The 14440-nt window shown below is 38.9% G+C and overlaps 1 protein-coding gene across 4 annotated transcripts in view; it reads left to right on the top strand.

The window, feature by feature from the left end:
* LOC109113871 (protein ZINC INDUCED FACILITATOR-LIKE 1-like) overlaps positions 1-14440 on the top strand; it is a 90650-nt gene that overhangs the window by 27423 nt on the left and 48787 nt on the right. For all 4 annotated transcript variants that reach the window (XM_019197069.2, XM_010253407.3, XM_010253409.3 and 1 more), the window contains exons 4-10: positions 521-581; positions 691-793; positions 963-1065; positions 1215-1268; positions 1364-1426; positions 9184-9233; positions 9350-9425. In XM_019197069.2, coding sequence (XP_019052614.1) covers positions 521-581; positions 691-793; positions 963-1065; positions 1215-1268; positions 1364-1426; positions 9184-9233; positions 9350-9425 — 510 coding nt within the window. The remainder of the gene's footprint in view (positions 1-520; positions 582-690; positions 794-962; positions 1066-1214; positions 1269-1363; positions 1427-9183; positions 9234-9349; positions 9426-14440) is intronic.

Below are 14440 nucleotides of genomic sequence, written 5' to 3'. Positions count from 1 at the left end.
GACCTATTTCAAATTATGCCAAAATTACAATGCAGCGAGGATCAAGACATCCATTTGAAAAAAGAAAAACCTCATGAATTTGTTGGTGCCAAGAAATTGCGGGTTGATTTTTCTTTTGTAAAATTTATAAGAAATCTTTAATCAATTCAAATAGTGGAAATCTTGGATGCAAATTCATCTAAAATCATCTTCAACCAGACCATACAAGTTTTCTCATCAGAAGTCACAGGTTGATGCAGTCCTTTTGATGTCATCTAATGTCATCTAGCAGCCTGCTAACATCAGCTGGGATCTTCCATTCTTTCTGAGCAAATATCTTAGATTAGGATGATCTAGTCCGCTTTGATACCAACTTGATCTGAAACTATAAAACTAGCTTTTGGTGAATTTTCTGGCATAGGTTTTTCTGGTTGTATTCTTTCCCTTTTCTTTTTCTGTCTTCTTATAAAATTTTGCTAATAATCCAACTAAAAGGGCTAGTCAAGTATTTCTTTTTTTTTTCTATCTTTTTTATTTGCAGATAAGAGACTTCCATATTACAAAGAGGGAGGAAGATATTGGTTCTTATGCAGGTTATGTTGGTGAGAGTTATTCTCCGTTTCTTTTCATACATTGAGACCTATTTATGATAACTCATTGGAAGTTTCATAAAGCTATGCCAATAATACCTTTTCTTTTTTTTTTTTAAAGGATCTTCATTTATGTTTGGAAGAGCACTGACTTCTGTCTTCTGGGGAGTTGTAGCTGATCGTTATGGTAGAAAACCAGTAATAATGATAGGAATTATTACAGTGTTAGTACTGCTACACTTGTATTTACCTATCAATTGAACATGAGTTTTCATTCTTTCTGATTTTTTGTGTGTATGTTTCTGTGTGTGTGTGTGTGTGTGGGTGGGCATGCTTCCTCATGTGTGTGTGTATATATATTCTTTTTCTCATTAGTATTATTACCTATCTCAGTGTTATTTTCAACACTCTCTTTGGCCTGAGTACAAACTTTTGGATGGCCATTTCAATGAGGTTTCTTCTTGGAAGCTTGAATGGTCTACTTGGCCCAATAAAGGTATAGCTTCTATAACATATATTGAATTTTCACCTCCAATTTGTTGTTATCTTTGTATATTATGGACAATTGTTTAGATAATTTGTGCTGTTTTTCTCACTATTACATTGTCTTTACATGTTTAAAATTTCCTTTTTGTTGTTTTCCAGGCATATTCTACTGAAGTTTGTCGTGAAGAATATCAAGCTCTAGGAGTGTCATTAGTAAGAACGTTTCCTATCATTATTTATTATGGATCCAAAAGTTCATGCTGCATTATTTTGAATGGGCATTATTCAATCAAGTGTTAAAATTTCAGGTTAGTACTGCATGGGGTACAGGATTGATTATTGGCCCAGCACTTGGAGGTTTCTTGGCACAGGTATTCACTGCTCTTTTTTTCCCCTTTCCCTTTCCTACTATTTTCTGTGGGTGGACAAATGAGAATATTATTAACAAAATTTTGAAATTAAGAAAGAAGAATATGATCATATGACCATGTATACATAAAACTTGCAGCCTTTGACTTATTCCTCAAAAAATTGGGAAATTTGTTTTCCGTGTTTAATTCAAAGCCCCTAGGCTGGATGGTTTCACAATAGCCTTCTACAAGGATTGCTTGGACATTTTGAAAGAAGATTTGTTGGAAGTTTTTGACGAATTCTTTGAAAGAGGAGTAGTTAATTTTCAGAGATGAGGACAGGAAAGTCATTGCTCTATTTTCTGGTCCTATTGGTGTAGGTGATTCACTTTGAGCTGAAACCATGGCAGTGCTGGAAGGAATGAAGAAGGCAAAGGAGCTGGACTGATGCACGCTCATTGTTGAAGGGTGTTTGCTGAAGTACAGCAGTAGAAGAGAAGAGAAGAGAAGAAAAGAAGCTTGTGAATGGGCGACAATGTGTTCTCAGCTGGCCCTAGAAGCTATTATATATATGTTAACAATAAGATGTTATAGGAATAGACTAGAATGCCTTTGATTAGTGATGGGACACCTAGACATAATAGAATAAAACAGGTTTAGGCCCAATAACTAAAGGCCCATAACAGACTAAAGAACTGAAACATAAAAGATAAATAAGCCCACCAACACTTAACCTCTCGATCCAACACTCCCCCTCAAAGCTAAGCATGGATGTTAGTCATGTTTAGCTTGCCAAGTAAGCCTAGGAACTTCATTGAAGACAGTCCTTTTGTCAAAACATCAGCAACCTGCATCTCAGATGGTGTATAAGGATTGCAAAGTTTGCCCGAGACAATTCTCTCTCTTGCAAAGTGTTGGTCAATCTCAATATGCTTAGTCCTATCATGTTGTACTGGGTTATTTGCAATGTTGATGGCAGCCTTGTTGTCATAATACAGCTTGAGAGGACCATCAACCTTCATCCCGAGCTCACCAAGGAGGGTTTTAAGCCACAATAGTTCTGCAACACCATGTGCCATAGCCCGATATTCAGCTTCTGCACTTGATCTTGCAACCACATTTTGCTTTTTAATTCGCTAAGTAACCAAATTCCCTCCAACAAATGTGCAATATCCGGAAGTAGACTTCCTATCTCCAATTGATCTAGCCCAATTTGCATCAGTATACGTCTCAATTTCAATTTTATTGTGCTTTTTGAACAAAATTCCTTTCCCTGGACATGTCTTCAAATACTTGAGGATCCTTTCAACTGCTTTCATATGAGGAATCTTTGGAGAGTGCATGAACTGGCTGACAACATGCACTACATAACCTATATCAGGTCGGGTAAAAGATAGATATATCAATTAGGGTGCAACAATAGGGAGAATTATGTGGAGATGTGCTCGTGCTGCCTTGATTTGGACTCTTTGGGAAGAAAGGAATATTAGAATTTTTCAAGAGAAGGAAAGGAGCAATCAGGAATTGAAAGACTGTGTGTTAAATAGGGCAATACCTTGGCTGAAGACCTTGGAAATCTTTCATCAATTCTCCTTTAATGACCTTTGGAGAAATTGGTCAGCAGTAGCGAGATGTTCATCTCTAAAGGACAAATCAATTACAAGTTGGTCTCCTCCATCCGAAGGCTCACTGAAGTTGAACTTTGATGGAAGTAACATGGGTAATTCAAGATTATCCGGAATGGGGGGTGCTTTGAGAAACGAGAAGGGAGAGGTTTTGTTGCTCTACTCAGGTTCCTTGGGAATTGGGGACTTCATCAGGGCATAACTTTTAGCTATTGTACAAGGGGTGCAATTTGCAAACCAGCTGGGGGTACAACACCTAACAATTGAGGGGGATTCGAAAGTGGTGGTGGGTTGGTTGAAAAATCCTGAAGAGGCTATGTGGCGTTACAAGAATGAAATGAAGAAATTTAGTTGGTTGACAAGGAATATGCTGGTCACTGTATTGTGGGTGGGGAGATCAGCAAATACTTTGTCAGATGTGTTAGCTAAGCAAGGGGTAAATAGGGAAGAATTGTTTTGGGCTCAGTTGTGATTCTTGCTTTTCTTTCCTAGTTTACTTGTAAGATTCGAGGGGTTGCAGCTTGCGCCTCTCCCTGGGATGTTGTATGAACTCACTCTAAATCTGCTTCTGAATTAATAAATTTATTATCATTCATCAAAAAATTAGGGTGCAAGTCGGGCGGGTTAGGCTGGGTTTATGGTCAACCCAGGCCCGACCCTAAAATTTGGGCTTAAGACCCGAGCCCAAGGTCAAGCCCGATTTTCCCAACCCGAGCCCATCCCGCCCTGTAATTTGATGCACTCGTGTTGGGCTCGGGCCTGGGCCAGCTCGGGTTGGTCAATGAACCCACTCTAAAATTATATATATATATATAAATGTATTTATGCAAATATATATACATATATTTATGTATGTAAATATGTATGCAAAATATCTATACAAATGTTGTATATACAAATATGTATGTATCTATGTGTAAATATGTATGCAATATTTACATATATACACATATATATGTATATATGTATATAATTGTGCCGGGCTCGGTCTAGGTTCGGGCTACCTAAGGGCTAGGCCTGAGCCCGGCCCGAAAAATAAAAAAGCCTGACTTCTTGGGTCCGAGCCCAGCCTGAAGACCGAAAATCCAAGCCCATCCCATGTAAAATTCCGGGTTGGGCCGGTTCGAGCTCGGGCTGGGTCTGCCCAAGTTGCACCCTTCATATCAATTTTCCCACCAGCTTTTGGTATCTTCTTTTATTAGAGTAGTCCTCTCCAACCGATTCCTGGAGACAATGATTTTGCTCTATTGGAGTATCTGTTGGTCTACTCCCCATCGTACCTGTCTCCTCTAGAAGATCAAGAACATACTTCCTTTGACATATATAAATGCCCTCTTGTGACTTTGCAACTTCAATTCCAAGGAAGTATCTCAAATGGCCTAAATCTTTGATCTCAAATTTAGATGCCAAGAACTCCTTCAATCTTTTTATCTCTTCCAGATCATTCCCTGTAATCACCATATCATCTACATAGACTATAAGTGTTGTAAGCCTGCTACCCTGTTTTCTTATGAACAAGGTATGATCTGCACCACTCTGACTGTATCCCACTTTCTTCATGGCCCCACAGAGCTGCAGGGTATAATAATAATTGAAGGTAAATTTGACGGCGAGAGGAAAGTTAAAATATATTAAAGAAAACAAACCATTCCCGGGAGCTGCAGGGTATAATAATTGAATCCAGGAGAATGCACAGATTATGACATGTCTTTGGAACAATATGGAACCTCATATCAGTGTGAACTTGATGTTCTTTGATACTACGAAAGAAGTTTGGGAACATCCTAAGCAGTTGTATTCTGGACATGACAATGTAATTATAATCTATCAATTGTATCATGAGTATTTTCAACTACAACAAGGTAATAGGAGTGTGGAAGAGTACTATGCTTGCTTGAAGAGTTTGTGGAATGAGTTGGATTCGTATCAACCTCTTTTGATTGATCTCAAAGTGCAAAAACAATAGAGAGATCAGTTGGATGTGACACATTTTCTTTTCAGATTGAGGTCTGAATTTGAACTAGTGCGTGCCCAGATTTTAGGTAGCAATGACATACCTACACTATCAGAAGTCTTCTCCAAAGTAAGAAGGGTTACGAGTCCACATATAGATGGCTCTCTAGTATTAGAGAAGTCGGCCCTAGCCGCAAACAGAGGTGGTAGAGGTGGCTCACGTGGTAGAAGTAGCTATCTAGAGGGAGTAACTGTGGTGTGAAAGGAGGTCAAAATGGTGGTAGAGATGGGAATTTTAGAGGTTGTGGTGTCAGTGTTGCTGGTCAAGGAATGATCAAAGAATGCAGCTATTGTGGACGGGAAGGACATACTGTAAACTACTGTTATGATTTGCATGGCCCACTTTGTACTTGGGCCAATCATGCTACTGTAAAAGGAGATAGTTGTACTACAGGAGATGACTCCACTGCTTTAGGTATTGGGAAGGAGAAGGAAATGGTTTCCATCACCCAAGAAGAGTATGGAAAAAGTCGTCTATCTTCTTCTTCCGATAATACTAGAACTCTTGCATAGTCAGGTACAACATGTCTTGTTTCTTCTTTTAAACCATGGATTGTTGATTCTGGGACCTTAGATCACATGACTGGGTCCTCAGACCTGTTTGCATCTTTATCCCCTCCCTTTACCGCCAAACCGGTTACTCTGGCCGATGGTATTACCTCCGGTGTTTCTGGTACCGGTGATGTTTCTTTACATTCTGATTTACTTTACCGCCGGTCCTATATGTTCCTAAATTTCCTTTTAGTCTTATGTCTGTTACTAAGTTGACAAAATCTTTGAATTGCTTTGTCTCATTCTTTCCATCCCATTGCATTTTTCAGGATCTCGAGACGGGGAAGACTATTGGTGGCGGGCATGAAGCTGGAGGATTGTATTATCTTTATAGTGGTGGATCACAAACAACTCTTCATTCCTCTATTTACACCGTTACAGTGGCACTATTGGATGGGTTACCCTTCTCTTCTAGCTCTCAAGAGTCTTGTTCGAGAGGTTGTGTCTGTTCGTGAGTTATAGTGTGAAGTTTGTCAGCTTAGTAAACATCATGTCTCTTTTGTTCCAAGGGAACCTACTAGAGTCTCGAGTCTTTTTGAACTTGTCCATTCAGATGTTTGGGGTCCTTGTCCAATTGAATCTTACAATGGTTTTAAATATTTTATTTCCATTGTTGATTATTTTTCAAGAATGACTTGGATTTATTTAATGAAATCTCGTATAGAGGTGTTTGATATATTTCTCTCCTTTTATGCTGAAATTAAGAATCAATTTGGTATCTCCATTAAATACTTTCGATCTGACAATGCAAAAGTATATTTCCAACGCCCATTTCATATGTTCTTTGAATCTCATGGCAAAATACATCTATCATCCTGCTACTCCACTCCACAAAAAGATGGAGTAGCTGAGCGGAAGAATATACATTTACTTGACACTGCTCGGGCACTTTTGATTCAAATGTCAGTTCCAAGAAAATATTGGAGGGATGTTGTTCTTACTTCTTGCTTTCTCATTAATCGTATGCCATCTTCCTTGTTAAGTGGCTCCTTTCCTTTTTCTATTGTCTTTCCTTCTCAATCTCTGTTCCCTTTGCCTCCGTGTGTCTTTGGTTGTGTTTGATTTGTTCACCGCTTGGGGCAGGCGTTGGATAAGTTGGATGCTCGTGCTCTTAAATGTGTCTTTTTAGGGTACTCTTGGACCCAAAAAGGATATAAGTGCTATAGTCCTTCCCTTCGGCGCTTCTTTGTTATTCCTAATGTGACCTTCTTTGAAAATGTTCTTTTTTTTCCCTCAACTGAGCCTACTTCTCTTGATACTCTATCCCCACCTCCTCTTCCCTTACCAATGGAGGAGGTGCCTATGCTTGCTCCTGTTGTTCAAGAGTCAATGCGACCACCGATACATCGAGTATATGCTTACGACCCTGTGGTATTGTGTTTCGGCCTTCTTCAGCTCCATCTCAGCCATCAACGGCTCCTCTATCGATGGGTCCATCTCATTTCGATCTTCCCATTACGCTTCGCATAGGTAAGCGTGCTTGTACTAAACATCCTATATTTCGTTATGTTTCATTTGCCCATTTATCTCCATCCTATTGGAATTTTGTATCCCTTCTATCGTTTGTGTTTGTTCCTAGATCTCTTCAAGATGTTCTTCTCTCTCCAGAATGGAAAAATGACGATGGATGAGGAATTTCATGCTTCAATCTAATCATACTTGGAACCTCACTTCTCTGTCTCCAGGAAAGAAAGCAATTGGTTGTTGGTGGGTTTACATTGTTAAGCATCTTGCCGATGGTAGTGTGGAGTGATAAATCATGCTTAGTAGCCAAAGGGTATACACAGACCTATGGTATTGATTATACTGATACTTTTTCACCTGTAGCTAAAATGGGTTTGGCCTGGGTGCTTATTTCCCTGGCTACACAATTTGACTGGCCGTTGTTCCAGTTGGATATTAAAAATGCATTTCTTCACGGTGACCTAGAGGAGGAGGTGTATATGGAGCAACCTCCAGGGTACGTTGCTCAGGGGGAGGAAGGTAAGGTGTGTTGGTTGAAGAAAGCAATTTATGGGTTGAAGCAATCTTCGAGGGCTTGGTTTAGGAGATTCAGTAGTGTAGTACAACAGTTTGGGATGACACAATGTAGGGTTGATCATTCAGTGTTCAGTAGAGATACTACCTTTGGGAAGATTGTGTTGGTAGTCTATGTTGATGACATCATTATTGCAAGAAGTGATGAGCATGGCATTGAAAAGCTCAAACAATTCTTACAAAACCAATTCCAGACTAAGGACTTGGGGCACTTGAAATATTTTCTGGGCATAGAAGTAGTAAGGTTAAAGTGGGGAATCTCTCTCACAAAGGAAGTATGTGCTTGACCTATTGGAAGAAACTGGTCTTTTAGGGGCAAGGCCAGTGGATACCCCTATAGATCCGAATGTGAAGATGTCTGATAGTGAGGGGGAGCCCCTAGCTGATTCTAGACGGTACAAGAGAGTAGTTGAAAAACTGATTTATTTAACCATTACAAGACCAGGCATTTCCTTCAGGGTTGGATTATTGAGCCAATTCACACAGAACCCAAGGATCCATTGGGAAGGATAGTTAGAGTTCTACGCTATTTGAAGGGTGCTCCAGGTAAAGGGTTGTATAAGAAAGAGAGAGAACTTTCCTTGGAAGGATACACAGATGCTGATTGGTCAGGGTTGGTTACTGATAGGAAATCAACAGCTGGTTACTACACTTTTTGGTAGGGAATTTGATTACTTGGAAAAGCAAGAAGCAGAACGTGGTGGCTAGGAGTAGTGCTGAGGCCGAGTATAGAGCCATGGCCCACACTACATGTGAGTTGGTGTGGTTGAGACTTGAGACAATTGTTACAAGAGATGGGAATCAATCACAACCCCCATGAAGCTATTTTGTGACAACCAGGCAGCCATTCATATCTCTTCCAATCCAGTGTATCATGAGAGGACCAAACACATAGAGGTGGATTGTCACTTTGTTAGAGAAAAGGTGGTCAGTGGAGAAATCATTACCCCATACGTGAAGTCTGAAGATCAACTAGCTGATTTGTTTACCAAAGGCTTGAGTGGTGCTCGGATGAAATACATTTGTAACAAGTTGGAGTTGTATGATATGTATGCTCCAACTTGAGGGGGAGTGTTAAAATACAACTTTGTTCTAGGGTTATTTTAGTCTTTTCTCTTCTTTAAATCAGTGTTTTTTTGTCTCTATTCTCAAGCATTTGTATACAGGGGGTAATAGTGTAATTTTCTGTTCAACCTTTCTTCTCCTCTTCTTCTTCTTCGTCTCTTCTACTTCTAGGCTCATACCAGGAGCCTTCTTTTTATTTATTTAATTAAATACAGGCCTGATAACAGTTATGTTACACAACCTCACAATAGGAACTCTTATTGATGTTCTGATAGAACTAGAAAAACAATAATATCCCTACTTAACTTTACAATGTCTACGAACAAATGCAGAATACCAAAATTACCCATATGCATATTAATACTTAGGTATTAAAATCTCTCTATCTTTGGCAAATAGGTTTCATTTCTCTTTGATCCTTTCCTTTTTTGTGTAAGTTTCAATTCACCATATTATTTATCATGCTTGGATGAATTTCTGTTTTAGCCTGCAGAGAAATTCCCAAATATTTTTTCTAGAGAATCTCTTTTTGGGAGGTAAGTAATTCTATGCCTATTTATCTTATGTTAGATTTCTTCCCTTATTTACTACCGTATTGTTATAATTTTCGACTTGTACTGAATATTCTCAGAATAGAAATAATTTGTTGCAGGTTCCCTTATTTACTACCCTGCCTTCCAGTATCAATCTTTGCATTGTTTGTGGCTATTTCTTGTTTTTGGCTTCCGGTATGTTTCTGAATCAATTTCAAATCATTACTTTTTCAATTTGGTCTTCACAAGGATGACCTGTACTGTTATGTTAAACAGCTTTTGATTTTGGCTTTCATTCACAAAAACAAAGCATGCATACAAAATCAAGTTATGTTGGAAATTGAGATTAAAACATTATAAAATCATTGAGTAAGCATTTTTGTAGACCTTTTGACTTGTAATTAAAACAAACCATTTAAATTCAGAAAGAGTATGGCAACTGACAAAGGATTCCTGTAGGCGGCATAGAAAGATGGAGTTTACATATTGTCTACTTTACGTTAACAATTCCCTTCAGTGAAGCAAGAGAAGTGCTAATTCCATGGCTGATGGGTTAGCCAAGCAAGGGGTGCTTAAGGATTCTTTGTTTTGGGCCACTTTTTAGCTTTCCTTCTTGTTCTCTGTTGTGGGGGAGTTAAGATATTTTACCTCCCCTCTCTTGTACTCAAAGTTTCACAATTTTTATAATCTAATAAAACATTCTGTTATTGATAAAAAAAAATCCCTTCAGTGAAAGGGCTTTCTGAAAATTTTTATCTGACGTTTGACATCTCTTTGCTTTGGTCTGAGTGAAGGATTTCATATCATGCAAAACTTGTATGGTGCTTGCTCACCAAGAGTGTATGCTTTTCTGTGGTTGTCTTTTTTGGACAGCTTATTGACAGATAACAATCATTTGGAGTGTAGAGGCTTTAGAATGGAAATTTTATGTTTTGTGTAAAACTTGTTCATTCATTGCAGACTTCTGGAGCTTCCTCTTGACCTTACTGTAATCTCTTCTTTTCTTTAATAATTACCTTACTAAAAAATAAAGGTGTTCCATATCCAATATGATGCCCACATTATGGATCCTTTGCTACTTTCATTCAGGAAATGTGAACTTAATCTTCTGACACCTGACTAGTAGATTGCTACCCTCCAGAGATCCATCTCTTAAGTCTTAACTATGAAGGTTCTGGTTCATTATTTACAGAAAACCTGCCTAAGATCCTCTCTGTCTTTGAAATCTACCTAGACTAAAGCAATGTGATCTATCTCTGCATTTCCATCTTTCTTTATTCCTGAGAGCAAATCGTTATCTAAGTGCCACAATTCTTCTTGTGCTATTCTTTTTGATTTACTCCTTATTTGATTATGGTTTCTTTCAATCACAATTTCTCCCTCTCTCTAATATATATACATATACATACTAGTAAATGCATGGTTCAAAATTTTGTTAATTATTGGACCATATCGGTCGATACATATCATATCAGTGGGTCACCAATATGCCAAATCTGCAACTTTTGGGGGTTTGACCTATTTCAGGGGGTAGGCAGGCCTAAAACACCCCTTTGTCGTAATTTTGAAAAAAAATACTAAAAAAGTAAAAAGAGTGTGGTACAAAGTACTGATACACCCCTTCTGCCATATCGAGGTGTATCGACACTTTGAACCCATGTAATACTAATACTGATAATTTAGTGTCCTTATTAGAACCCATGTAACAAAGACAAATTATCAAAGCATGGTGTAGCAGTGGATTTGTTGTCTTCCAAGAAGGAAAGGAAGAAAAAAACAGTAGTGGATGAAGCAAAATTGCCTAAGGAGAACTCAGATATTTTCTTGATCAGCAACATAGAAAATATTTTATTAATATTAAAAAAGGAAGAAAGAATACAACAAGAACTCAGAGATTTCCTTGGCGGTTTCTCAAGAAGAAAAGGAAAAGGAATTAGAAGTGAGGAAAGAAGCTAAACCAGAAGAGGAAGTTTGAGAGGCTGGTCTAGGTTTTGTAAAACAGAGGAGAAAAAGACAGCAGCAAGTTTGTGGGTGTGTCCAATGTGGAGCTCGGCACCCTAGAAGAGAAATTTATATTAAAAAAAGGTAAAAGGACCAAATTGTCCTTTGAGTAGAAGAGAGGATAGTTTACAAGAAGAAAATAAAATGCAATAAGATGTAAATTACAGAAATAGCCCTCTCAGCTAGCTCTCTTTATCTCTACACTCTCCCTCAAACTGATGCCTAGGAATCAGCATCAGTTTGTCCACAAGGAAAAAGTGTTGTGCCTGCGTCATAGCTTTCGTCAAGAGATCTGCAAGTTGGAGTCCAGAGGACATGTGGGGAAGAGAAATAGTACTAGCTTGAAGAAGATCACGAATAAAGTGGCAATCAACTTCAATGTGCTTTGTGCGTTCATGGAAAACAAGATTGGAGGCAATCTTGATGCCATTGGCATTATCTGCAAAGAGCGGAACTGATGGCAGTGACTCCTGTAGTATATCATGTAGTAGAGCCCTAAGCCATATAATTTCACTGCATACGGAGGACATGGCTCTATATTCAGGTTCAGTAGAAGATTTTGAAACTGTAGATTGTTTCTTACACTTCCAGGCAATGAGAGAGTTACCAAGAAAAACACACCATCCCGTAGTAGATCGTCTAGTGTCTGGACAACCAGCCCAATCAGCATCGGTAGGGGTGAGCATTCGGTTTGTTCGGTTAAAAACCGAACCGAATAAACCGAAGTTTCAAAAACCGATATACCTATTTGGGAGTCCGAACCGAAACCGAACTTTGCAAAAACCGAACAAACTGAATCTGCTTGCTACTCTCGATCTTTCCTATGCATTTGTGCAAGTGCATCTGAAATTTACACTACAAAGTTTAAGCAAAGCACTTAAAAACTGAAGAATCCGTGGCTAAAAATTTCCACAATCCAGATTCGGTGGCTAACAAAAATACTAGGAAGAACTGAAGATTAAAAGGGAAAAATAGAAAAAAATACTTGTACTTAGAGATTCAAATGGATAACAAGAAAGCAGGGAGGGAACTAAAATGAACCAAAAAACTAAAGATTAAAGAAGACTCGCTGGATTCTATCACTTGTTGCCGCCCGCTGGAAAAGTTAGTTTGTTGGATGTTGGACTTTGGAATAGTGGAACTGGAACTTTTAGTTTACTACTAGCCTGCTACTTTGCTCGCTCAGGCGCAAAGACACTCACTGCTGCAAGGGACTTAAGGCTTCAGTCTTTAGAGGTTAGAGGAAGATGAAGGTCAATGGTCAAAGACTAATGGGTTTTGGCCTATGGCTAATAACCTTTGGGCTTTTCACTATATTTGTATATTTACCACCTTACCCCTAAAAGTTCAGTTTTTTGGGTTTTGACCAAAGGCTAATAACCTTTGGACTTTTCATTATATCTACATGTTTACAAATTTGCCCTCTAAGTTTGGTTTTTTAGGTTAACTGAACTACTAAATCTCACAACTGAAACCGAAAACTGAAGTTTGGCAAACATATTTTTAAAACTGAAACCAAACCGATTTTTCAAAATAACTGAACCAAAAACACCATAACCGAATTTTTGGTTCAGTTATTCGGTTTCAACCGAATTATGCTCACCCCTAAGCATCGGCATAGGTAGTAAGGCTGATGGATGATGAGGAGGAGAAGTATAAGCCATGAGATAGGGTTCCCCTCAGATACCTAATAATCCGATGAACTGTGGACATGTGGGGTTGTCGTGGAGATGAGACAAATTGGCTCACTATCTGGACTGCATATGATATGTCCGGCCGAGTCATTGTGAGATATATTAAGTTGCCCACCAATTGTCGGTACAGAGTAGGATCCTCAAGAGGAGAGCCTTCATCCTTGCTTAATTTCAAATTAACTTCCAAGGGAGTATTAACAGTCTTGGAGTCATTGAGATTAGCCAATTTGACAAGATCCATTGCATATTTATGCTAGTTAACAAAATAGCCATGGGAATTACGGCTGACCTCAAGTCTCAAGAAGTAGGTTAAGGGGCCCAAATCCTTCATCTTAAAGGAGTCGCTAAGGAGTCTTTTCAGATTAGTGATTCCCTCCACATCATTCCCTGTAATAATTATGTCATCAAAATATAGGAGGAGAAGAGTCACACCCTGATTCCGATGCAAAATAAAAAGATAGTGATCAAAATAGCTTTGAATAAATCCTGCATCAGTGGTCACAGATCTGAATCTCTCAAACCAGGCTCTTGGTGCTTGTTTCAGGCCATACAAAGACTTCTTGAGATGATAGATAAGCTGAGGATCAATGCCATATCCAGGGGAGGTTTCATGTAGACCGTTTCCTTCAATTCTCCATGATGAAAAGCATTTTTCGCATCCATCTGATTAATTGTCTAGTCTTTAATTGCAGAAATGAGGGATTTCTATAGCCTATTGATAAGTCTATCCCATATTCCTGTTTATAGCCTTGTGCAACAAGTCTAGCCTTGTACCTATTTAGACTTCCATCTGACTTCCAATAAGAGAGGCTTCAGGAGGGGCCTTGACCAATTCCTAGGTGTCATTCTCAAGAAGAGCTCGGATCTCAGAGTCCATGGCATCTTTCCAATGAGGGATTGCTATAGCCTATTGATAAGTCTTGGGAATGTCTGTGGTGGATAAGATAATAGAAAAGGATCTATGGTCTGGGGAGTAACCATAGCGGTTAGGAGGGCGAGCGACACAATGTGGGCGCAGTGGGTTTAGGTGGCGGGTTAGAAGAACTTACAGAGATGAATGGTGTAACTGGAATAGCAATTGATGTTGGAGAAGGCGGAGGGGGCATAGGAGCTGGTGTAGACTTTTGTCTTCTGAAGTAGGTTTGAAGTTGTTGCGTAGGTGATGTCAGAGCATTTGGAGGATCTATGGAACCAAAGCTGTGCAACAAAGAGATAGAGGGAGCAGGAAATTTAACAATATGCTCAAAGAAAGATATGTGCTCAAGAAAGATATTACGGGAGATCCTAATATGATGAACTTCAGGATCGTAACACAGGAATCCCTTGTGGTCAGGGCTATACCCCACAAAAGTACATAATGTTGCCTGTGTAGTCAACTTGGTGCATTCATGGGGTGGAAGATGAACAAAACAAACATGACCAAAAACATTGAGTAAGGATAAGTTAGGTGGTTTGTGAAACGGGGATTGGAACTGAGAGGTATTATTCAGAACATAAGAGGGAAGAAGATTTATT

This window comes from Nelumbo nucifera, chromosome 7 (genome assembly GCF_055504915.1).
Source record: "Nelumbo nucifera cultivar China Antique chromosome 7, China Antique-T2T, whole genome shotgun sequence".
NCBI lineage: Eukaryota > Viridiplantae > Streptophyta > Magnoliopsida > Proteales > Nelumbonaceae > Nelumbo > Nelumbo nucifera.
The sequence above is the reverse complement of the archived record's forward strand: the minus strand, read 5'-3'. Positions and strand labels throughout refer to the sequence as shown.